This window comes from Rhincodon typus, chromosome 8, assembly GCF_021869965.1.
Source record: "Rhincodon typus isolate 14 chromosome 8, sRhiTyp1.1, whole genome shotgun sequence".
NCBI classification, from domain to species: Eukaryota; Metazoa; Chordata; class Chondrichthyes; order Orectolobiformes; family Rhincodontidae; genus Rhincodon; species Rhincodon typus.
The window spans coordinates 2117239-2143130 of record NC_063339.1 but is presented as its reverse complement, the minus strand read 5'-3'; the positions used below and the strand labels follow the sequence as shown (position 1 = coordinate 2143130).

Sequence of the window (25892 nt, the reverse complement as noted above, 5' to 3'; positions counted from 1 at the left end):
CCATGCCTTAAGTCGCATCGAGTCCCATTCCCTCATTGCCTCTGTACTCATTGGCCTACATCAATCATCACATATAAGCAATGTTCACATCCTTGTTTTCAAATTGGAAACACTTTTTTTTATTTTTGCAGACTGAAATGAGGAAGAACTGTTTTAAAACATTCTTTTAAAGATTTTGAAAAGCAAGTGACCAGAGACTGACAGCGGACATTGTGGAAACAGCTGTTTGAAGAAGCAGTAAGTGAAGTGGTTGCAGACGAACTGGATCCAAGGGGCTGTATACAGATGCAGTTGGGTGGTAACAAGATGCTGATTAGTGACCAGTTATTGATGGCAAAGCCTTTTGCTGCCAATAACCGTGCGATTGAATGAGATAGGGAACAGTGATTTGATTTCCACGAGCAGAGGAGCTGTCTCTGTTCTCTGCAGTTAAAAGCTATCTTAAACCTGAAGAAAACCAGTTTATCTTTTTTTCAGTAGTTGCTGTAAGCTGTGACTTTTAACAATACATCAGAAACCTTTCTAAGTGAACCAGCCACTGTGTCTTTTGCAAATCAGTGGAAGCTCCTGGAGAAAGACAGATAAAAAGTACATTCTGACGAGCATAAGAACCATAAACATTATCTCAGCAAATCCTGAATAGGGAACATAGAGCTGCTTTCAAGCTTTCCTGCACCCATATGCTAGTTTTCCTAGCTTTTTATGTGTGTGCGTGTCTCCATGCATCTGCATGTGTATGTATGCGTGACTTGCAATAAATAATTATTCTTGTTTGGTACAGAAACCTGGTCAAGGATTTCTATCAGCTTGGGTCTGAAAGTCAGGTAAATTGGGGTATTGGGTGTACTTTCTAAAATCTTTAACTTTTGTGATGACTGCAGGAATTAAGGGGGCATTATTTCTAACATCCCCAAAAACAGATAGGCGCACTTTTCTGATTCTGTCCCTTTTTTCTGTTCATTAATGGGATGAGGGTGTCGCTGGCCAGGCAGCATTTATTGCCCATCCCTAGTTGCCCAGAGGGCTGTTGAGAGTCAACCACATTGCTGTGGGTCTGGAGTCACATGCAGGCCAAACCAGGTAAGGATGGCAGTTTCCTTCCCGAAAGGACATTAGTGAACCAGATGGGTTTTTCCTGACAATGAAAATGGATTCATGGTCATCATTAGATTCTCAATTCGATATTCATTGAATTCCAATTCCACCATCTGCCATGGCGGGATTCAAACCCAGGTCCCCAGAACATTATTTGAGTCTCTGGATTAACAGTCCAGCGATAATACCACAAGGCCGTTGCCTTCCCACATTGATCCTTCCCCTATATCGATCCTGATTTTAATCATCCCACCATTGGGAACCGTGCTTTCACCTGTCTGGGCTCCAAGCTCTCTACCTTTCTACCTCACTATCCTTCTTTGGGGCACTCCTTCAATATAGCTCTGTGTGTCCATCTGACCTAATAGCTGTGGTTTGGCATCACATTGTGTCTTATAATGCCCCTTTGAAACATCTTGAGAATTTTTGTTACATTCATATAAGTTCTGGATGTTGTGTTCCTCATTTATAGTAGTAGCAACACAGGCTATTTGGCTCAGCTGGTCTTGTTGATGTTTATCCTTGACAGTCCTTGTACTGGACTCAGACCTGGAATGTGTGGGTTGCCTCATGGGGGAAGGATGGACAGGCAACATTTGTTTCAGCTGGAGATGAAAAACATAAGAGACAACATATATGATCCTGAGGGGTCTTGACCAGGTGGGTGTGGGGAGAGTGTTTCCTCTTGTGAGAGAATCTAGAACTAGGAGTCACTGTTTTAAAACTGAGGTGCACATTTACACATTAAACTAAACTCAACGAGTGTAGATTTTGCATTTTGAGGATGTAAGAGATTCTTTTCTCTCAGAGGGTTGTGAGTCTTTGGAACTCTCTTCCTGAAACAGTCCTTGAATATTTTTAAGGTAGAGGTGGACAGATTCTTGATAAACAATGGAGTAAAAGGTTATCAGGAGGAATGCAGATTTGAAGCTACAATCAGCTCAGCCATGATCTTAATGATGGAACAGGCTTGAGGGACCAGATGGTCTACTCCTGCTCCTTTTCCAAATCTTCATTTGTATGTCCAGGAAACATCTCCTTCCCCTTCACAGTGAGCTCCACATTCTCACAATTCTCTGACTGAAGAGTGTGCCTGATTGGATTTACGAGGGCCTCTCTTATACTGATGGCCTCTAGTTCTGGTCTCCCTTGCAAGTGCCAAACCCCTTGATAATTTTGAAGACCTCTATCAGGTCACCCCTCAGCCTTCTCCTTTCTAGAGAAAAGATCCCCAGCCTGTTCAGTCTTTTCCTGATAGCTATCACTGTACATGTGACCACTGACAAGAAGCAATTGGTGGGGAATGAAGCTGCTTCAATGGGAGAGGTTCTTGGATCAAGTCTCCAGGAATGCAACCCGAGTTGGCAGCCTTATGTTCAACTGAGCTGAATATCCTTTGTGTTGCGACCTGGCTCATCATACTAGGGCTACAGGCTGATTAACTCCACCAGTTACTGTATCCCTCAGTTCCTTTCTCACCATCTGCTGTCCTGAGAGAACCTCCAGTAAATCCAAGAGCCTGTGTCCATCCCGAAGATCCTGGAACAAGTCCTGGATGGCAGATGGGGTCTCGTGCTGTTGGAATGCAAAAGCAGGATGTTAGTCTGATTCATTTCTCACTCCTCCCTTCACTGAGCGACTCAGTGCCTCTTGTCTCAAAGTATGATGGAGTTGAATCCAACCCCAGAGCCTTGAGTATTTTTTATTATTTCTTTGTGGGATGTTCTGGTGTTGCTGGCCAGGCCAACATTTATCGCCCATCCCTAATTGCCCAGAGGGCAGTTGTGAGTCAACCCATTTGCTGTGGGTCTGGAGTCACATGTAGGCCAGACAAAGTAAGGATGGCAGTTTCCTTCCCTAAAGGACATTAATGAACCAGATGGGTTTTTCCAAAAATCAACAATGGATTCACTGTCATCATTAGATTCTTAATTCCAGATATTTTTTATTGAATTGAAATTCCACCATCTGCCGTGGTGGGATTTGAACTCAGGCCCCCAAAACATTATCTGGGTCTCTGGATTAACAGTCCAGTGACAATACCACTAGGCCATCACCTCCCCTACTAGCGATAAAAGCACTAGCCATCACCTCCTGTTATTATAACATATTAATATACAATCTAAAATGTTTTTAGTGCAGCCCTCGGGGGAAGGAGCTGCATTGTCAAGTAAGATATTAAACACCTCAGATGGTTCCCATGGCACCAAGTCAAAGAATAGTGACTGAGCAGTTTAGGCCAATACTCTGTGGAGTTTAAAAGAATGAGAAAGGATCTAACTTTGGTACGTAAGATGCTGAAGCTGATTGGAGAAAGTAGGCACAGAGAGGATGTTTCATTTTGTGGGTGAATAGAATGAGAAGTTATAGTTTTAGGGGGTGGCAGATTTAAAACAGAGATGAGGAGAAATTACCTCTCTCAAAGGATCATGAATCTGTGGAATTCATCGTCTCAGAGTGTGATGGATGCTGAGATTTTGGGCAAATTTAAGGAGGCTCAAAGGGCTGAATAGCTTGCTCCTGCTCCTAATTCTTATGTTGTTATCATGGGTGACTTCAATCTACATATTAATCGGATTAACCAAACTGGTAGCAATGCAATGGAGGAGGGTTTCCTGGAATGTATGAGGGACGGTTTCCTCGACCAATATGTCAAGGAACCAACTAGAAAGCGGGCCATCCTATACTGGGTATTGTGTAGTGAGAGCAGGTTAATCAGCAATATTATGGTGCAAGAGCTTTTGGGGAAGAGTGACCATAATACGGTAGAATTCTTCATTAAGATGGAGAGTGACACAATTAAATCTGAAACTAGGGACCTGAACTTAAAGAAAGCTAACTTCGATGGTATGAGGCATGCATTGCCAAAGATACTGAAGGGGTTGACGGTGGGTAGACAATGGCAGACATTTAAAGAACACATGGACGAACTTCAACAATTGTACATCCCTGTCTGGCATAAGAGTAAAACAGGGAAGGTGGCTCAACAATGGCTAACAAGGGAAATCAGGAACAGTGTTAAATCTAAACAGGAGGAATATAAATTGGCCAGAAATAACAGCAAACCTGAGGACTGGGAGAAATTTAGAACTCAGCACAGGAGGACAAAGGCTTTAATTCAGAAAGGGAAAATAGAATATGAAAGTAAGCTTGCAGAAAACATAAAAACTGGTTGCAAAATCTTCTATAGATATGTGAAGAGAAAAAGACTGGTGAAGACAAATGTAGGACCTTAGCAGTTAGAATCGGGTGAATTCATAATGGAAAACGAAGAGATGGCAGACCAGTTGAACAAATACTTTGGATCTGTCTTCACTAAGGAGGACACAAATAAGCTTCGGGAAATGCTAGGGGACAGAGGGTCAAGCATGAAGAAGGAACTGAAGGAAATCCTTATTAGTAAGGAAATGGTATTGGGGAAATTGATGGGATTAAAACCTGATAAGTCCCCAGGGCCTGATGCTCTGCATCCCAGAGTACTTAAGGACGTGGCCCTAGAAATAGCAGATGCATTGGTGATGATTTTCCAGCATTCTGTAGACTCTGGAAGAGTTCCAATGGACTGGAGGGTAGCTCTTTAAAAAAGGAGGGAGAGAGAAAACAGTTAATTATAGGCGGGTTTGCCTGGCATCAGTGGTGGGGAAAATACTGGAGTCAATTATTAAGGTTGTAATAACTGAGCGTTTAGAAAGCAGTGACAGAATCGGTCCCAGTCAGCAAGGATTCACTAAAGGGAAATCATGCTCGACAAATCTTCTGGAATTTTTTCAGGATGTGACCAGTAGAATGGACAAGGGTGAATCAGAAGATGTTGTGTATCTGGACTTTCAAAAGGCTTTTGACAAGGTTCCACACAAGAGATTAGTGAGGAAAATTAAAGCTCAAGGTATTAACAGGGATAGAGAACTGGTTGGCAGACAGGAAGCAGAGAGTTGGAATAAATGGGTCCTAGTGACGAGTGCAGTGCTGCAGGGTTCAGTGCTGGGACCCCAGCTGTTCACAATATACATTAACAATTTGGACGAAGGAACTGAATGCCATATTTCCAAATTTGCAGATGACACTAAGCTGGGTGGCAGTGTATGTTGTGGGGAGGATGCTAAGAGGCTGCAGGGTGACTTGGACAGACTGGCTGAGTGGGCAAATGCAATATAATGTGGATAAATGTGAGGTTATCCACTTTGGTCACAAAAACAGGAAGGCAGATTATTATCTGAATGGTGGCAGTTTAGGAAAAGGTGAGGTGCAATGAGACCTGGGTATCATGGTGGAACAGTTGCTGAAGGTTGGCGTGCAGATGCAGCCAGTAGTGAGGAAAGCTAATGGCATGCCGGTCTTCATAGCGAGAGGATTTGAGTATCGGAGTGAGGATGTCTTGCTGCAGTTATACAGTCCCTTGGTGAGGCCACACCTTGAGGATTGTGTGCAGTTTTGGCCTCCTAGTCTGAGGAAGGACATTCTTGATATTGAGGGAGTCCAGTGAAGGTTCACCAGACTGATTCCTGGGATGGCAGGACTGACATATGAAGTAAGACTGGATCAACTGGGCTTTTACTCATTGGAATTTAGTAGAAGGGGGGGATTTCATAGGAACATATAAAATCCTCATGGAACTGGACAGGCTAGATGTGGGAAGAATGTTCCCAATGTTGGGCAAGTCCAGAACTAGGTGGTCATAATCTAAGAAAAAGGGGTAAGCCATTCAGGACTGAGATGAGGAAGAATTTCTTCACTCAGAGAGTTGTGAACCTGTGGGATTCTCTCCCACAGAAAGCTGATGGATCCAGTTCATTAGATACATTCAAGAGGAAGCTGGACATGGCCCTTGTGGCTAAAGGGATCAAGGGGTTTGGGGAGAGGGCGGGAATGGGATACTGAGATTACATAATCAGCCATGATCATATTGAATAGCGGTGCAAGGTCGAAGGGCCGAATGGCCTACTCCTGCACCTATTTTGTATGTTGTTACGTTCCCCATAGCTATCAGGCCAATATTTATCAATCAACCAATATCATTACTGTAAGTGACCTTCTCATTACCTCATTGTTGTGTAGAAATTGGATAATGCATCTCCTGTGTTGCACCAGGCAGTAGTACCGCACTGGGACTTTGGAATGTTCCAAGCTAGTTACATCTGCTGTAGAAATGCACCTGAAATTTCTGTGATCCCTTAATTCTTACCTTTGCCAGTTGTGCGTTAACCCAGTTTGTGAAAGTCCGGTTTTGAACCTCTTCATGTTCAGCTGTAAAACGTAAGATATGTGCAGTTATAAGAGCAGAATTTATTCTGACTCCTCCCCAGCTCATCAAAGTAACAGCAACTTATTATGCTTCTGTCTAAGCTCATCCAGTTCATTGGTTCTTTAGGGAAGGAATCTGCCATCCTTACCTGGTCTGGCCTACATGTGACTCCAGACCCATAGCAATTTGGTGGACTCTTAACTTCTTTCTGAGAAATTAGGGATGGGCAGTAAAATGCTGGGCCAGCAAGCAAAGTCCATATCCCACGAATGAATAAATAAATGTTATAAAAGAAGGGGGATGACAGAGATGCCATTACGTGGTATAGATTAGTTATAATGGGGGACTTTAGCTATCCATGTGTAGACTGGGACAGTGATAGCATAAGGGGAAAAGGGCAAAAGTTCTGAGATCTTGTTCAGGACAATTTCCAACAGCTGAAGGGCTTGTCATGTGAGGATTGCATGATGAGGCTGGGACTCTCGATGGAGGATAAGGAGGATCTGATTGAAACTTACAGAATACTGAGAGGCCCGGATAGAGGGGACATGCCAAAGATGCTTCCACTAAGTAGGAGAGACTGGGACCTGACAGCACAGCCTCAGAGTGGAGGGGTGACCCTTCAGGAATGAAATAAGGTGGAATTTCTTTAGCCAGTGGATGGTTAATCCGTGGAACTCATTGCCACAGAGGGCTGTGGAGGCCAAGTCAGTGAGTTGATTTAAGACAGAGATAGATAGGTTCTTGATCAGTGATAGGATCCAGGGCTATGGGGCAGGAGAATGGGGTTGAACTATATCAGCCATACACTCGATGGGCTGAATAGCCTATTTTTGCTTCTATATCTTATGGTCTTGTGGACCAGCATTTATTGACCTTGAGAAGGTGGGGGTGAGCTGCCTTCTTGAACCGCTGCAGTCCATGCGCTGTAGGTAGACCCACAATGCCCTTGGGGAGGGAATTCCAGGATGTTGTCTCAGCAACAGTGAAGGAATGGAACATATTTCCAAGTCAGGATGATGAGTGGCTTGGAGGGGAACTTTTCAATGGTGGTGTCCCATTCAGCTGCTGCCCTTGTCCTTCCAAATGGAAGTGGTCATGGGTTTGGCAGGCGCTGTCTTAAGGAGGTGAATCTCTGCAGTGCATCTTGTAGATGGTACACACTGCTGCTACTGAATCTTGGTGGTAGAAGGAGTGAATCTGGAATCATACAGTACAGAGGCTGTACCACTAAAATTATGCTAAATCTACACTAGTCCTACTTTCCAGTACTGGGGACCGTAGCCTTGAATGTCATTACATTTCAGCCAAATACTTTTTTTTAAAGGTTGTGATGTTTCACCTCAACTACACTCCTGGCAGTGCATGCCAGAACCCCACCATCCACTAGATGAAATACCTTTTATCTTAAGTTCCCCAAAACCTTCTGCTTTCCACCTTAAAAGTGTGCCTCCATGTTAGTGACCCTTCGACTAAGGGAACAGCTGCTTTCTATACACACCCTCCGTGTCCCTTATAACCTTATAGGTCCCTGCTTCAAACTTCTTTGCTCTAACAAAAACAACACAAGTTTATCCAGCCTTTCTTCATAGTTAACTTATTCCATTCCAGGCAACATCCTGGTGAATTGCTTCTGTGCCCTCTCCAGTGAAATCACATCCTTTCTGGAGAACTGCACACAGTACTCCAGTGGCTTAACCAAAAGTCTGTATGGCTCCAACATGGTCTCCCTGCTCTTATGATCTATGCCTCGACCAATAAAGACAAGTGTTCTGTATGCCTTCTTACATACCCAATTAAACTGGCCCGTTTGTAGATGTGGTGCCAATCAAGCGGCTGGTTTGTCCTGGATGGTGTCAAGCTTCTTGAGTATTGTTGGGGCTGTACCCATTCAGGCAAGTGGGGAGTATTCCATCACACTCCTAACTTGTGCCTAATTGACAGTGAAGTGGCTTTGGGGAGTCAGGAGGTGAATTTCCTGCTGCAGGATTCCCAGCCTCTGACCTGCCCTTGTGGCCGTAATATTTATATAAGAACATAAGCAATAGGAGCAGAAGTTGGCCATCTCACCCCTCAAGCCTGCTCCGCCATTCAATATGATCAGGGCTGATCTTATCGTGGATTCATCTCCACTTACTGAACCACTCACCATATATCTTAATTCATTTACTTTCAAAAATCTATTTATCTTTGCCTTAAAAACATTTAGCGAGGAAGCCTCAACTGCTTCACTGGACAGGGAATTCCACAGGTTCACAACCCTTTGGATGAAGAAGTTCCTCCTCGACTCAGACCTAAAGCTGCTCCCCCTTATTCTGAGGCTACGCCCCCTAGTTCTAGTTTCACCCACCAGTGGAAACAACCTCCCTGTTTTTATCTTATCTATTCCCTTCATAATTTTATATGTTTCTATCAGATTTCCCCTCATTCTTCTAAATTTTAATGAGTACAGTCCCAGTCTACTCAATTTCTCCTCATAAGCCAATTCTCTCAATTCCAGAATCAACCCAGTGAATCTCCTCTGCACCCTCTCCAGTGCCAGTCCATCCTTTCCCAAGTAAGGAGACCAAAACTGTACACAGTACTCCAGGTGTGGCCTCACCAGCACCCTATACAGCTACAGCATAACCTCCCTGTTTTTAAACTCAATCCCTCTAGCAATGAAGGACAATATTCCATTTGCCTTCTTAATTACTCTTTGTACCTATAAACCAACCTTCTGTGATTCATGCACAAGGACACCCAGGTTGCACAGCAGCATGCTGCAATTTTTTACCGTTCAAATCATTGTCCCTTTTACTGTTATTCCTACCAAAATGGATGACTTCACATTTATCAACATTATACTCCATCTACCAGACCCTTGCCCACTCACTTAACCTATCTATATCCCTCTGAAAACTTTGAGTCCCCTGCACACTTTGGTCTTCGACTCATCTTAGTGTCATCTGCAAACTTTGAGACACGATTCCAAATCATCTATGTAAATTGTAAACAATTGTGGTCCCAACACTGATGCCTGAGGCACACCACTAGTCACTGATCACCAACCAGAAAAGTACTCATTTATCCCCACTCTGTGCTTCCTGTTTGTTAACCAATCCTTTGTCCATGCTAATACATTGCCTGTAACACTGTGCACCTTTATCTTACGCAGCAGTCTTTGTGCGGCACATTGTCGAATGCCTTTCGGAAATCCAGATTCACCACATCTACTGGGTCCCCATTGTCCACTGCGCTCGTAATGTCTTCAGAGAATTCCAGCAAATTAATCAAGTATGACCTGCCTTTCCTGAACCGATGCTGCATCCGCCCAATGGGACAATTTCTATCTGGATGTCTTGCTATTTCTTCCCTGATTATAGACTCATGCATTTTCCCTATTGCAGAAGTTAAGATAACTTGCCTATAGTTACCTGCCTTTAGTCTACCTCCTTTTTTGAGCAGTGTCATCACATTGGCTGTTTTCCAATCTGCCAGAACTGCCCCAGAGTCCAGCAAATTTTGGTAAATTACCACAAGCACATTTGCTACTTCCCCTGCCATTGCCTTTAGTACCCTGGGCTGCATTCCATTAGGGCCAGGAGATTTGTCTACCTTTAGCCCCATTAGCTTGCCCAACATTACCTCTTTCATGATAATGATCATTTCTAGATCCTCACCTGTCATAGCCTCCTTGTCATCCATTATTGGCATGTTATTTGTGTTTTCACTGTGAAGACCAACCCAAAATCAATGCCTTGGCCATTTCCTAATTTCCCATTATTAAATCCCCCTTCTTGCCATCTAAAATACTAACGTTTACCCTAGCCACACTTTCTCATTTTATATCTTTGCTATCTGTTTTTATATTCTTAGATTGTTTACTCTCATAATCTATCTTACCTTTCTTTAAAGCTCTTTTCGTCACTTTCTGTTGACCTTTAAAATTTTCCTAATCCCCCAGTTTCTCACTGGTCTTTGCCACTTTGTATGCATTAGCTTTCAATTTGATACCCTCCTTTATTCCCTTAGTTATCCATGGCTGATTATCCCTTCTCCTACAGTCCTTCTTTTTCACTGGTATATACTTTTGCTGAGCACTGTGAAAAATCGCTTTGAAAGTCCTCCATTGTTCCTTAGCTGTCCCACCATATAGTCTTTGCTCCCAGGAGGCTTGGGGGCCGCTTTGTGGAACACCTACGATCGGTTCGCAGCAAACAACTGCACCTCCCAGTCACGAACCATTTCAACTCCCCCTCCCAATCCTTGGACGATTTGTCCATCCTGGGCCTCCTGCAGTGCCACAACAATGCCACCCGAAGGTTGCCGGAACAGCATCTCATATTTCGCTTGGGAACCCTGCAGCCCAATGGTATCAATGTGGACTTCACAAGCTTCAAAATCTCCCCTCCCCCTACCGCATCCCAAAACCAGCCCAGCTCGTCCCCGCCTCCCTAACCTGTCCTTCCTCCCACCTATCCCCTCCTCCCACCTCAAGTCCCAACCCCATCTCCTCCCTACTAACCTCATCCCGCCCCCTTGATCTGTCCCTGGACTGACCTATCCCGTCCCTAACTCACCCTTACTGGCTCCAACCCCGCCTCCTTTACCTGTCTGTCTCCTCTCCACCTGTCTTCTCCTCTATCCATCTTCTATCCGCCTCCCCCTCTCTCCCTATTTATTTCAGAATCCCCTTCCCCTCCCCCATTTCTGAAGAAGGGTCTAGACCCGAAACGTCAGCCTTCCTGCTCCTCTGATGCTGTTTGGCCTGCTGTGTTCATCCAGCTCCACACCTTGTTGTCTCCTCCCACATCCCATTGTAGTCTCCTTTGTCTAAGCACAAGACACTTGCAGTGGATTTTACCTTCTCACCCTCCATCTGTATTTTAAATTCAGCCATATTATGATCGCTCCTTCCGAGAGGATCCCTAACTTTCATTGAATATTTCTGTCTCATTACACAGGACCAGACCCACAAGAGCTCACTCCCTTGTATGTTCGATCACATACTGTTTGAGAAAACTATCGTGTATACATTCTATGAGCTCGTCCTAAGACTGTCTTGACTGACTTGGCTTGACCAACAATATGTAGATTAAAATCCCCCATGATAATCGCCATACCATTTTAATATAAGTCAGTTATTTCTTTGTTTACTCCCCCCACCTACAGACTATGCCTATCTATGACTTTTTCCCCTTTCTATTTATAATTTCCAAACACATTGATTCAAACCTTTTCTCCGTAGAGCCTATATCACCTCTCACTGCCACCCTGATGTCATCCTTAAATGTCAGAGCGACACCACCTCCCTTTCCTTCCTGTCCATCCTTCTGAATAGTCTGATACCCCTGAATATTTACATCCCAATCGTGGTCATCCTGCAACAAAGTCTTTGCAATGGTCATTAAATCATTGATGATTCACAATGATTTGTGCCGTCAACTTATTTACCTTGTTTTGAAAGCTGCGAGCATTCAGGTAAAGTGCCCTTGTGCTAGCTTTTATTCCTTCTTTTTGAATCCTAACACTTCCATCAGGAGAACCTTTGTGTTTAAACATTCTCTCTTTTTCTGTCACCACCTGGTTTCCACTCAGCTTGGTGCTTAACTGCTCAGCTGCTTCTTGTTTTTTTATTTACTGTCTTGATTGTCTTTTTCCAAAAGGCCTCACCCAATCTAGCTAACTCAGAGCCTCCCCTTAGGTTCCCATCCCCCTGCCAAACTAGTTGAAAGTCCACCCAACAGTGCTAGCAAGAACATTGGTCCTGTCACTGTTTGGGTGAAGACCATCTCTCTTGAACAGGTCCCACCTTCCCCAGAAACCATCGCAGTTATTCAGAAATCTAAAGTCCTCCCTCCTACACCACTCCCCCAGCCACATATTAAACTGCCTCATCTGCCAATTCCTAGTCTCTCTAGCTCAGAGATTACTACCTTTGAGGTCCTGGCTTACCATCTGTCTCCCAACAATAAAAATCCGGAGCTTTTCCATTTAACTTTTAATTATGAAATTTATGAGATGGCTTTTCCTCAAACCCAGTGAAACTAATTCACAGTAAAAATTTACCCCAATCCTAATTTTCCATTAGCAATAAACATGATTTTTGTTCAGAAATTAAGTTTACTACAATCCAAATGTTTTTGAAGTGTTGATGGAGCAGCTGGATGCTGACATATAATATCACATTCATGCCAGTTACTGTATGGCTAGTCCAGTTCAGTTGCTGGTCAACGGTGACCCTCAGCAATGGTGGTACCATTGCATGTCAAGGGATGATGATTAGATTGCCTCTGTTTGCAGATGGGCATTGCCTGGCATTTGTGTGACACGAATGTTACTTGCCCCTTGTCAGCCTGAGCCTGGATGTTGTTCAGATCTTGTTGCATCTGAACATGGACTGCTTCAGCATCTGAGGAGTCACGAATGGTGCTGAACATTGTGCAATCATCAGCTAACATCCCCACTTCTGACCTTATGATGGAGGGAAGGTCATTGATGAAGCAGCTGAAGATGGTTGGGCCGAGGACACTACCCTGAGGAACTCCTGCAGAGACGTCCTGGAGCTGAGATGACTGACCTCCAACAACCACGTCCATCTTCCTATGTGTCAGGTATGACTCCAACCTGTGGAGAGTTTTCCACCTGATTCCTGTTTTGTTAGAACTCCTCAAAGCCACACTCAGTCAAATGTGGCATTGATTACTACTAGCATTGACCTATTTTTCTAAGCAACCTGTTGAGAGATGTTATAACACATTTCTGGAGCAGGTGGGACTTTAATTCAGGTCTCTTGGTCCAGCATCCCTACCATGGCACCACAAGAGGGCCCTTCTGATTAGGATTAACACAGGGAAGATCTAACTGTTCCCCCTTGTCTTTAAATGAGTAATTAGAGGTAATTGATTAACAAACACAATAGGCTTTGATTCCTGAAAAACCAGGGTTTACATTTATAGGAGCTAAATGGAATATTATAGATTCTCAGCCCAAAATCATAGTGTTACTGTTTACATGTGATCAGCTTTTACATACATGTTACAGCACTGTATCAGTGTTAAATAAGTAACCTGAAAGATCAAGCTGAGGCAAGTCAGTCTGTTGCCAGGCTCCTCACAACTTGCTATATGTTTAAACCTGTTTAAGAACATAATGAGTATGTTGGAATTCTCTCTGACATCCAGTGTCAGATTACCTCTTTGCTTGAGTCTCCACGCTTCATGTGGGAGTCTGTACAAGGTGATCACATACCTTTCCCTTCTTTCAAACACTGAATATTACCCATGTCTCACACTCGCATTCTCAATCCTTCCGGACCGCCTGAGAGTCTCAAGAAATTTTTTTTAAAATACGCCCCTGCTCCATGCAAAACCAAATGAAAACTGAAAGAACCGTGGATGCTGTAAATCCGGAACAAAAGCAGAAGTTGCTGGAAAAGCTCAGCAGGCCTGGCAGCATGTGTGAAGAAAAAGTCAGATTTAACGTTTCACGTCCGGTGACCCTTCCTCAACATTAACTCTGATTCCTTCCTTCACAGATGCTGCCTGGCCTGCTGAGTTTTTCCTGCAACTTCTGTTTTTGTCCATGCAAAACCAGTTCATCTTCTGTGAAGATAAGGCTCTCAAACCTCATAGCATTTCCTGATGGAAACAACTGGTCATGTGCATGACCACTGTCTGGAAATAGTTGGGGAGAAAAAGCAGTTTATGTTTAGATTGAAGTAGAATTGTGTACCATTTGACCTCTGCAATGAGGCATACTCACTGAAGGCAGCCATCTCACAGCCGATTTAATAAAGACATCGTTGGGACAAGGCAGTTGTCCTGTGAGCACATAATATGGAGCTGAATCTTATGCAATTTTTGCAAAGTGTTCACATTGACTGAGTTTCACGGATGATTTCTGTCCACGAGGCTAGCACGTTTTCTCACACTATTGTCCCACTCTTGCCCTGTTAACCACCTACTTGTCCCCATGATGCTCCTTCATCCAATGTTGCTCTGATTCTACAACTTGCCAAAGCCTAAAGTACTTGCTGCTGCCAAAACATCCCAGGATACCTGGTGCTGGCACTATCTTTAAAAGGCTTTTGTGCACCCAGTCAAGCACCACCCTGCATGGTTTGGGATATTTTACCCTGGACGTGGTATATATGGGGACGTTGGTGTCCTGCTTCACAGGCAGGGGCAGGTGATGCATAGAGGAACATCCTTTTCCCCCAGGTACAGCAGTGAAGACCATGACACCAGACTCTCCCAGCCTGGTCAGTTTAGTCTCAGCCCTCTGAACAAATGTCCAGCCCTGTATGAGGAAGGTAAATGATCTTCTCTGCTCCGTCAGTGCAAGTGCCATCATCTCTCCAATGCATCACATTCTCTCTCTCTCTGTTACTGTACCCATCTCCCAGCAAGATTCATGGTCTACTACTCTCATTATCACATATTTTACACATTAAGGTGAGATTAAGTAAAAGTGAGGGCTTCAATGATACGATAATCCCCATTAATAGTTCCTTCCTTGTTCACAATTGAGAATCCAGTCTCAACATCTGGAACTCAATTAGAAAATGGAACTTGTTGCTCCTGATGTAACTCAATTCCTCACACAATTCTGCGAAATTTTTCACCATGGCCCATGTCGTCAGGGACTGGGAAGATTCTGCTCGTGGTGTCAAGAGTGGAGCTGAGATTAAGAGTTAAAGAGCTGTATGGAAGTACAGCTACTTAAAGGGGAGCAGAGTTGCTGAAAGTTGCTAAAATGTCACAGCAAAAGAGCAAAGAACAACTCCTAGCTGAAAACATTGGGGAGGTGATGGCCTAGTGGTATTATCACCAAACTGTTAATTCAGATAATATTGCGGAGATCGGATTCAAATCCTACTACAGCAGATGGTGGAATTTGAATTCAATAAATATCTGGAATTAAGAATCTAATGATGACTGTGAATCTCTTTGTCAGGAAAAAATCTGTCTCGTTCACTAATGTCCTTTAGGGAAGGAAACTGCCATCATTACCTGGTCTGGCCTACATGTGGCTCCAGACCTACAGCAGTGTGGTTGACTCTTATTAGGGACGGGCAAAAAATGCTGCTCGGTCAGTGATGCCCTCATCCCATCAATGAATAAAAAGAAAAGTCACAGAGGTAAGTCTTACTCCTCTGGTGCTGTCAAAGTGAAAGATTATACGGATGGCTGTTTTCTACTCACAGTGGCAAAACCATGAGAGGGATGTTGAGACTAGGGAGAGGTGTGTGAATACTCTTGGGCAGGTCAACATATTGAAGGAGGAATTGTTGGGGGTCTTGAAATACGTTAAAGTAGACAAGTGCCCAGGATACTGTGGGAGGCAAAGGAGGAAATAGCTGGGACCTTGACAGATATCTTTGAGTCCTCTTCGGCCTCAGGCAAAAGGTTCCAGAAGACTGGAGAATGGCCAATTTGTTTAAGAGGGAAACAGAGATAACCCAGGTAATTACAGGCCGGTGAGCCTGACATCAGTGGTGAGAAGCTGTTGGAGAAGATAATGAGAGACATGGACTTGTTAGTGAAAGACAGCATGGGTTTGTGTGGGAAAGGTCATATCTCACCAATTTGATTGAGTTTTTCAAGGAGGTGACAAGAATGGTTGATGAGGGAAGGGGCAGTGGATGTTGTCTACATTGCCTTTAGTAAGGCATTTGATTAGGTACTGCATGGCAGGCTGGTACAAAAGGTAGAGTCTCATGGGATCCGGGATGGGCTGGCTAGATCGATACAAACTGGTTTGGTCATAGAAGGCAGAGGGTGGTGTTGGAAGGGTGCTTTTCAGAATGGAGATCAGTAACTAGTGATATTCCACAGGGATCAGTGCTGGGACCTTTGTTGTTTGCGATATATATAAAAATGATCTGGAGAAAAATGTAGGTCTGATTAGTAACTTTGCAAATGACACGAAAATAGGCGGAGTTGAAGATAGTGAGGAGGATTGTCAAAGGATACAATGGATACAGATAGATAGGCAGAGAAATAGCAGATGGAGTTTAATCCAGACAAATGTGAGGTGAGACAACAAGGTGCAGGGCTGGATGAACACAGCAGGCCAAGCAGCATCATATGAGCAGAGAGGCTGACGTTTCGGGCCTAGACCCTCGTGATGCAATTTGGAGGATCAAATTCAGGTGTGAACAAATGGCAGCACCCTTAAGAGCATTGACATACAGAGGGATCTGGATGTACACATCCAAAGATCCATGAAAGTGGCAACACAGATGGTTAAGGTGGTCAAGAAGGCATACGGCATGCCAGCTTCATTGGCCAGACCATCCAATATAAAAGTTGGCAAGTTATGTTACAGCTGTATAAAACTTTAAAGAACAAAACTTTAGATAGGCCACATTTAGAATATTGTGCACAGTTCTGGTTGCCACACTACCAGAAGGATGTGGAAGCTTTGTAGAGGGTGCAGAGAAGGTTTACCAGGATGTTGCCTGGTCTGGAGGGCTTTAGTTATGAGGAGAGGTTAGATAAATGCACATTGTTTTCACTGGAAAGACAGATACTGAGGGGTGACCTTAGAGGCATAGATAGGGTGGATAGTCAGGGCTTTTTCCAAGGATGGAAAGATCAACTAAAAGGGAGCATAGGTTCAAGGTGAGAGGGGGAAAGTTTAGGGGAGAAGTGCGGGGGGAGTTTCTCACACAGAAGGTGCTGGGTGCCTGGAATGCACTGCCAATGGAGATGGTGGAAGCAGGTACGTTAGCAATGTTTAAGGCGTATCTCGATAGATACAAGAACAGGAGGTGAATAGAGGGATAGAACCTGCTTATGGGGCAATAAATAGTGGATCTAAGTAAGTATTAGGAATTGGCACAAGCTTGGTGGGCCAAAGGACCTGTAGCTATTATGTTGGATTGTATTGAATGAACATTGCAAGCTGAAAGACCTGCCTCCCTATTGTGAGCTTTGGAAAATCTCAGACGCACTATTCCTCCCCGTGTCCTGCAGTGTTTCCTGAAAGAAGTAGTGAATGTCCCACATAGGTCACACATAGCAACATGGAAACATCAAAAATAGGGGCAGGACTAGGCCATTCGGCCCTTTGAGTCTGTCTGCCATTCAATGTGATCATGGTTGAACTCAGTACTCTGTTCCCAATTTCTCACCACACTATTCCATCCCTTTAGCCCTATGTGCTATTATCTAAATCCTTCTTGAAAATATGTCCCAAAGGAGTATGTTTGACTCCTTCTTGAAAGCACTCAATATTTTGGCCTCAGCCATTTTTTTGTGGCCGAGAATTCCACAGGCTCCCCATTCCCTCCAGGGTTTTGTTGTTAGCGGGGATTTAGAACTTTCCTGTCTGTCACAAACGCTCCTCAGCCTGACACTTTCCTGAGTCTCGTGAGTGGCCTTGGCAACTCTTGGGTTCTCCCTATCATCAGGTGCTGAGGGCTCCCGGATTTAAATAATCATCACAATAATAGTCACAGGGAGGGGAAGTGACCTTTAGACTAAACATGGCCTGAATCCCCCTCTTCACACAAGATGCAGTGAAAATCTAGAATGGTCTAACTGAAACAAAAAGCTTCTGAGAATCATAGAACTTGACAGTGTGGAAGCAGGCCATTTGATCCTCTAAAGAACATCCAAAGTACAACAAAGAACAAAGAAAATTACAGCACAGGAACAGGCCCTTCGGCCCTCCAAGCCTGCACCAACATGCTGCCCATCACAACTAAAACCGCCTATCCTTCCAGGGACTGTATCCCTCTATTCCCATCCTATTCATGTGTTTGTCAAGACGCCCTTTAAAAGTCACTATTGTATCCGCCCCACTACCTCCCCCGGCAGTGAGTTCCAGGCACCCACCACACTCTGTGTAAAAAACTTGCCTCATACATCACCTTTAAACCTTGCCCCTCGCACGTTAAACCCATGACCCCTGGTAACTGACTCTTCCACCCTGGGAAAAAGCTTCTGACTGACCACACCCTTCACAATCTTGCAGACCTCTATCAGGTCACCCTTCAATCTCTGTTGTCCCAGTGAGAACAACCCAAGTTTCTCTAACATCTGCCCATAGCTAATGCCCTCCATACCAGACAACATCTTGGTGAACCTCCTTTGCACCCTCTCCAAAGCATCCACATCCTTTTGGTAATGTGGTGACCAGAACTGTACGCAGTATTCCAAATGTGGTCGAACCAAAGTCCTATACAACTGTAACATGACCTGCCAACTCTTGTACTCAATACCCCATCCGATGAATGAAAGCATGCCGTCTGCCCTCTTGACCACTCTTTCGACCTGCGTTGCTACCTTCAGGGTACAATGGACCTGAACACCCAGAACTCTCAGTGCATCAATTTTCCCCAGGGCTTTTCCATTTACCATATAGTTCGCTCTTGAATTGGATCTTCCAAAATGCATCACCTCACATTTGCCTGGATTGAACTCCATCTGTTATTTCTCCGCCCAACTCTCCAATCTATCTATATTCTGCTGCATTCTCCGACAGTCCCCTTCACTATCTGCTATTCTGCTACTGAATTTGAGGGGCTGGATGGCCTCCTTTGTTTGCAGCCTCTGTTAGTGCACACAGATCCTGAGACGTTTACTGTCTAACCGAACATCTGAGTGGATTATGCAATGATTATATTACTGGGCTAGATGCCGAGGCTATTAACAATTTCAAATCCCATGTGGGCAATTTGAGAATTTTAATTAAAATAAAAAGCTTGGTAAATCATGAAGCTGTTGCATTGTTGGAAGAACACAATTGATTTAATAATGTCCTCTCAGGAAATGTGGCATTCTTACCCAGCCTGGATGTGGCTGAGACTCCAGCCCCCATGCCAACTGCCCTCTGAAGTAACCTGGCATGTCACAGTGACACCCATATCCAATTAAAGTAAAGGAAGACAGGGTCACTGTGAAGGACTGTGCTAAACATAACCCCCTATCCATCCCATAGCTCACACTCTCCACGAGACGGTAAACAACGATGAGTATAATCATTAAGGACAAGGACAGATGGAGAGAAGTAGGTCAGAGCACAAAGACATCTTTGTTATCAGCTGTGTGGAATGAATCCTCAGACACAACAACACAGTAATGTATGCCTCAGCCTTGCACTCCACTGGAGCAGGAAACAGCAGACTAAACTGATCACAATCCAACCACCTCTTCCCCCGTAATCTAACTGTTCCCACCACCACCTCCAGGCACAGCTCTCTCACTCAGCAGTTTCTATTACCTGAACAAAGATCCCGAGCCATGCCCCAAACTCCAGCTCAATTTCACTTTTCTTTTCCATGTTGATAATTCTTGCAAGCAAGGCTCCAGGGTAGCCTGGTTCAACAATGTCAGAGCTAGCTATCACACAGCACGAGCCAGTTGGCCCAAATACACCAGCTGGTGTTCATGTTCCATTTGAACAAACCCCTCATCTTTCCACATCTATATCCGCAATCGTAACCGTTTAATTCACCTTAAATGAACTGTTACTATTCACTTCCACGATGTGGAGGTGTCGGTGTTGGACTAGGGTGGACAAGGTCAGAAATCACACGACACCAGGTAGAGTCCAACTGGTTTGTTTGAAAACACAAGCTTTCGGAGCATTGCCCCTTCGTCAGGTGAAGTCTCACAATATAAAGGGACAGAAGTTACATTTTGGTTACGTGGAGCTCTAGATAGATCGCATTTAGAATACAGCTTTCAGTTTGCATGCTCTACCTCAGGAAAGGTGTCCACCTGCCCCCACACCTCCTCCCTCACCCCCAACCCAGGCCCCAAGAAGACTTTCCACATCATGCAGATGTTCACCTGCACATCTACTAATGTGGTATACTGTATCCGCTGTTCCCATTGTGGCCTCCTCTACATCGGGGAAACCAAGCGGAGGCTTGGGGACAGCTTTGCAGAACACCTACACTCAGTTCGCAATAAACAACTGCACCTCCCAGTCGCGAACCATTTCAACTCCCCCTCCCATTCCTCAGATGACATGTCCATCCTGGGCCTCCTGCAGTGCCACAACGATGCCACCCGAAGGTTGCAGGAACAGCAACTCATATTCTGCTTGGGAACCGTGCAGCCCAATGGTATCAATGTGGATTTCACAAGCTTCAAAATCTTCCCTCCCCCTACCGCATCCCAAAACCAGCCCAGCTCATCCCCGCCTCCCTAACCTGTTCTTCCTCCCATCTATCCCCTCCTCCCACCTCAAGCCGCACCCCCATTTCCTACCTACTAACCTCATGCCACCCCCTTGACCTGTCCGTCCCCCCTGGACTGGCCTATCTTCTCCCTACCTCCCCACCTACACTCACCTTTACTGGCTCCATCCCCGCCTCTTTGACCTGTCTGTTTCCTCTCCACCTATCTTCTCCTCTATCCGTCTTCTATCTGCCTCCCCCTCTCTCCCTATTTATCTCAGAACCCCCTTCCCCTCCCTCATTTCTGAAGAAGGGTCTAGGCCCGAAACATCAGCCTTCCTGCTCCTATGATGCTGCTTGGCCTGCTGTGTTCATCCAGCTCTACACCTTGTTATCTCAGATTCTCCAGCATCTGCAGTTCCTACTATCTCTCAGGAAAGGTGTGTTGGCCTTTTATTGTGGTTTCCATTAGATAAAGGCTAATATCCCTTTAAATATAAACATGCTGTAGATGGGACACAAACTTGGACCAACTTCCATAGGGCAGAAGATACAAAAGTTTGAAAACACATGCACCAACAGATTCAAGAACAGCTTCTTCCTCACTGTTATCAGACTTAGGGTGGTACAGTGGCTCAGTGGTCAGCACTGCTGCCCCAGGGACCCAGGTTCAATTCCACCCTCGGGTGGCAGTCTGTGTGGAGTTTGCACATTCTCCCTATGTCTGCGTGGGTTTTCTCCGGGTGCTCCAGTTTCCTCCCACAGTCCTATGATGTGCAGGTTGGGGTGGATTGGCCGTGCTAAATTGCCTGTAGTGTTCAGGGATGTGTAGGTTAGGGGAATGGGTCTGGGTGGGATGCTCTGTGAATTTGTTGGGCTGAAGGGTCTGTTTCTATAGTAGGGATTCTATGATTATGAATGAACCTCTCACATTTTAGAGTTCATCTGGTTGGCTCTTTTTAAATTATATGTTGCTCCTCAGCATCAGTGTTTAATGATTTCTGACATTAATCTCCTACAGCTCTCAGCTTCTCACTATTTGGAACATCTTTATGTCTAAATGGTACAATTTCACAATTTCCACATTATGCTCTATCTGCCAGTTTTTCCCAATCACCAAATCATTCATTCTACATCTCTATGCAGTTTTCTGCTCCCACTCCCAAAAAGTGATAATCAAGGATATTCTATTCTATTCTTACAGCATTAACTGTGTCACTGAATTTAAGTGGCGACAACAAATGAGGAAATACAGATGACCTATGCCTTTGCGACCAGTTGCTGGTAAAGCCAGCACCAACCCAACTGGTTTCACCAGGTTCAGGCCTGATCATAAAAAAATAACGTGACTAGAAAGGTCAATGGAAAACTGGCTGTCTTAATCAGCAGGTGGAATGTGAGCTGAGTTTGGAGCCAATCTAAATGCAGCTGTTTTTGATCTCCTCCTCACACCCAGTGATTAACACAATCGGCATGTTTCACAAAACAGATTTTAGCAGAAGAAAGCTCACAGGCATCAGGCAGTGATCCTCAGCATCAGGGTGGAGTTATTTAATCTTTACTTGTCCTGCAGAGGAAAATAGCCAGGCATGCAACACAACAGCATCCCAGCAAGACTGGTCTGTAATGGTAACCTGTCTGATGGTGCTTCAAGCTTTTAAGTAGTTCATGTTACCATGTAGTTAAAAAGGGTGCGAAAGGGTGGGGGGAGGTCATGATTGGAGCAAGGACTGACAACAACAACAATTCAGTTGCATCTTTCCATAAGTACAAGCGAGAATAACATAGAAGGAGAGGTATAAAATCATAAAATAGTTACCCAATTGGTAACTGCTTCTCCCAAAGGGTTGTGAAGCTGTGGAATTCCCTTCCCAATGAAGCAGGTGAGACTACCTTGTTGAATATTTTTAAGGCAAAGATAAATAGATTTTTGAACAGTGAAGGAATTAAGGGTTATGGTGAACGGGTGGGTAAGTGGAGCTGAGTCCATGAAAAGATCAGCCATGATCTTATTGAATGGCGGAGCAGGCTCAAGGGATCAAATGGCCTACTCCAGATCCTAGTTCTTATGTCCTTATGGTACAGCAGAACACGATTCAGCTCACCTTCCCTGCAAGACCAAATCATCTAATCCTACTGCCCTGCCTTTCCCCATAGCTGTACAAATCTTTAAACTGCAAAATTAGAAAATTTCAAGCTAAACTCAAAGTTTCAGGGTAGAATAGTGTGGTCACTCTGTCATTATTTAGAATTCCTGGGACATTGTAGGACAACATAGAGTATACACCACAGAAATGGGCAATGGGCCCAGCCCCTTACGCTAACACTTACTGTCCTCACATTTCATACCTAAATCTACCATTTTACCCATTGATTCTCTTCTGCCTCAAAGGCTTGTTTATGTTTTTGTTAAATGCATTATTCTATTTCCTTCAAATACTGGACCTCCTCCCTAAGGGCTTTGTGAGTCTACCTACAGTATGTAGACTGCAGCAGTTTAAGAAAGCAGGTCATGAACACCTTCTCAAGGGCAACAAAGGATGGGCAATAAAAGCTGATCCAGCCAGTGATGCCCATATCCAGTGAGTAAATTAAAAAAAAACCTTTGCTAGAGCGAGTTCCATTGTTTCACCACCCCTAAGTTAAGACGCTTCTTCAGAATTCCCACTTAGGAACTCATACTGTCAGTCTCTAGTTATTCTCTTCCCCACAAGAACTATTTCCTTGGTATCTACCCAGTCAAAACCTTTCAGAATTTGAAAGACCTCCCATTTGGTCATCCCTCAGCCTTCTTTTTACAAAAGAGAAAAGACCCAATTTGTCAGTCCTTTCCTGATGTAAAATCCCACACGTTTCTGGGACCATTTTAGGAAATGTCTTTTCTTTAATTCATTCATGGAATCTCACTGAGCCAGCATTTATTTCCTGAACCTCATTGCCCTTGAGAAGGTGGTGGTGAGCTGCCTTCTGAAGAAGGGTCTCGACCCGAAACGTCAGCTTTCCTGCTCCTCTGATGCTGCCTGGCCTGCTGTGTTCCTCCAGCTCCACACTGTGTTATCTCGTATTCTTGAACCGCTGCAGTCCATGTGCTGTAGGTTGACCTACAAACCCCTTAGGGAGGGAATTCCAGAATTTTGACCCAGCGACAGTGAAGGAACGGTTATATATTTCCAAGTCAGGATGGTGAGTAGCTTGGAGGGGAACTTGCATGGGGTAGAGTACCGGCTGTCCCTTGTCCTTAAGATGGACATTGTCGTGGGTTTGGAAGGTGCTGTCTAAGGAGCCTTGGTGAATTTCTGCAGTGCATCTTGTAGATAGTACACACTGCTGTTGCTGAGTGTTGATGGTGAATGTTTGTAGACATAATGCCAGTTAATTTGTCCTGTTGATGGAGCTGCACCCATCCAGGCAAGTGGGGATTATTCCATCACACTCCTGACTTGTGCCTTGGAGATGGTGGACAGGTTCTGGGGTGTCTGGTGGTGAGTTACTCGCTGCAGTATTCCTAGCCTCTGACCTTCTCTTACAGCAGCATTAATATGGGTAGTCTAGTTCAGTTACCGGTCAATATATTCCTCAGGATGTTGTTAGTGGAGACTTTGGTGATGTTAACACCACTGAACATCAAGGGGTGATAGCCAGATACTCTTTTATTGGAGATGGTGATTACCTGGCACTTGTGTGGTGCACATGTTACTTGCCAATTTTCAGTCTCTGGACTCTCTTTCAGTGTTCTATATCCTTTTTATAATATGGCAAGCAGAATTGTATGCAATACTTTGAGGTCTCAAACAGGCTTTAGAATTTTTAGCTAATCTACACCTGCATTCCCCATGCAGATGGCCTTAAGGCCCTCCGCTTCTTCCTGTCCCGCAGGCCCGACCAGTCCCCCTCCACTGACACCCTCATCCGCTTAGCCGAACTCGTCCTCACACTCAACAACTTCTCTTTCAATTCCTCCCACTTCCTACAGACAAAGGGGGTAGCCATGGGTACCCGCATGGGCCCAAGCTACGCCTGCCTCTTTGTAGGTTACGTGGAACAATCCCTCTTCCGTACCTACACCGGCCCTAAACCCCACCTCTTCCTCCGTTACATTGATGACTGTATCGGCACCGCCTCGTGCTCCCACGAGGAGCTCGAACAGTTCATACACTTCACTAACACCTTCCACCCCAACCTTAAGTTTACCTGGACCATCTCTAACACCTCTCTCCCCTTCCTGGACCTCTGTCTCCATATCAGGCAACCACTTAGAAACCGATATTCATTTCAAGCCCACCGACTCCCACAGCTACCTAGAATACTCCTCCTCCCACCCTCCTTCCTGCAAAAATGCCATCCCCTTTTCCCAATTCCTTCACCTCCGCCGCATCTGCTCCCAGGATGAGGCATTCCACTCCCGTACATCTCAGTTGTCCTCGTTTTTCAAGGACCGTAACTTCCCCTCCTCGGTGGTCGAGAACGCCCTCAACCGTGTCTCCCACATCTCCCGCACCTCATCCCTCACACCCCGTCCACGCAATAAGAACCAAAAAAGAATCCCCCTCGTCCTCACGTACCACCCCACCAACCTCCGGATCCAACGCATCATCCTCCGACACTTCCGCCATCTGCAATCCGACCCCACCACCAAAGACATCTTTCCCTCCCCACCCTTATCTGCTTTCCGGAGGGACAACTCTCTCCGTGACTCCCTTGTCCGCTCCACACTCCCCTCCAGCTCCACCACACCCGGCACTTTTCCCTGCAACCGCAGGAAGTGCTACACCTGCCCCCATACCTCCTCCCTCACCCCCATCCCAGGCCCCAAGAAGACTTTCCACATCAAGCAGATGTTCACCTGCACATCTGCCAATGTGGTATACTGCATCCGCTGTACCCGGTGTGGCTTCCTCTACATCGGGGAAACCAAGCGGAGACTCGGGGACCGCTTTGCAGAACACCTACGCTCGGTTCGCAACAAACAACTGCACCTCCCAGGCGCGAACCATTTCAACTCCCCCTCCCATTCCTCAGATGATATGTCCATCCTGGGCCTCCTGCAGTGCCACAACGATGCCACCCGAAGGTTGCAGGAACAGCAACTCATATTCCGCTTGGGAACCCTGCAGCCCAATGGTATCAATGTGGATTTCACAAGTTTCAAAATCTCCCCTCCCCCTACCGCATCCCAAAACCAGTCCAGCTCGTCCCTGCCTCCCTAACCTGTTCTTCCTCCCACCTATCCCCTCCTCCCACCTCAAGCCGCACCTCCATCTCCTACCGACTAACCTCATCCCGCCCCCTTGACCTGTCCATCCTCCCTGGATTGACCTATTCCCTCCCTAACTCCCCACCTACACTCACCTTTACTGGCCCCATCCCCGCCTCTTCGACCTGTTTGTTTCCTCTCCACCTATCCTCTCCTCTATCCATCTTCTATCCACCTCCCAC

The 25892-nt window shown here is 45.1% G+C and overlaps 1 protein-coding gene across 1 annotated transcript in view; it reads right to left on the bottom strand.

Annotated features, from left to right (window-relative positions):
- Positions 1–2511: 2511 nt before the first annotated feature.
- LOC125483695 (dystrophin-like) overlaps positions 2512–25892 on the bottom strand; it is a 36153-nt gene continuing 12772 nt past the window's right edge. Inside the window, exons 2-3 of the mRNA XM_048599991.1 lie at positions 6278–6339; positions 2512–2670 (exon numbers count right to left, since the gene is read on the bottom strand). Of these exons, the coding sequence (XP_048455948.1) occupies positions 2512–2670; positions 6278–6339 (221 nt within the window). The remainder of the gene's footprint in view (positions 2671–6277; positions 6340–25892) is intronic.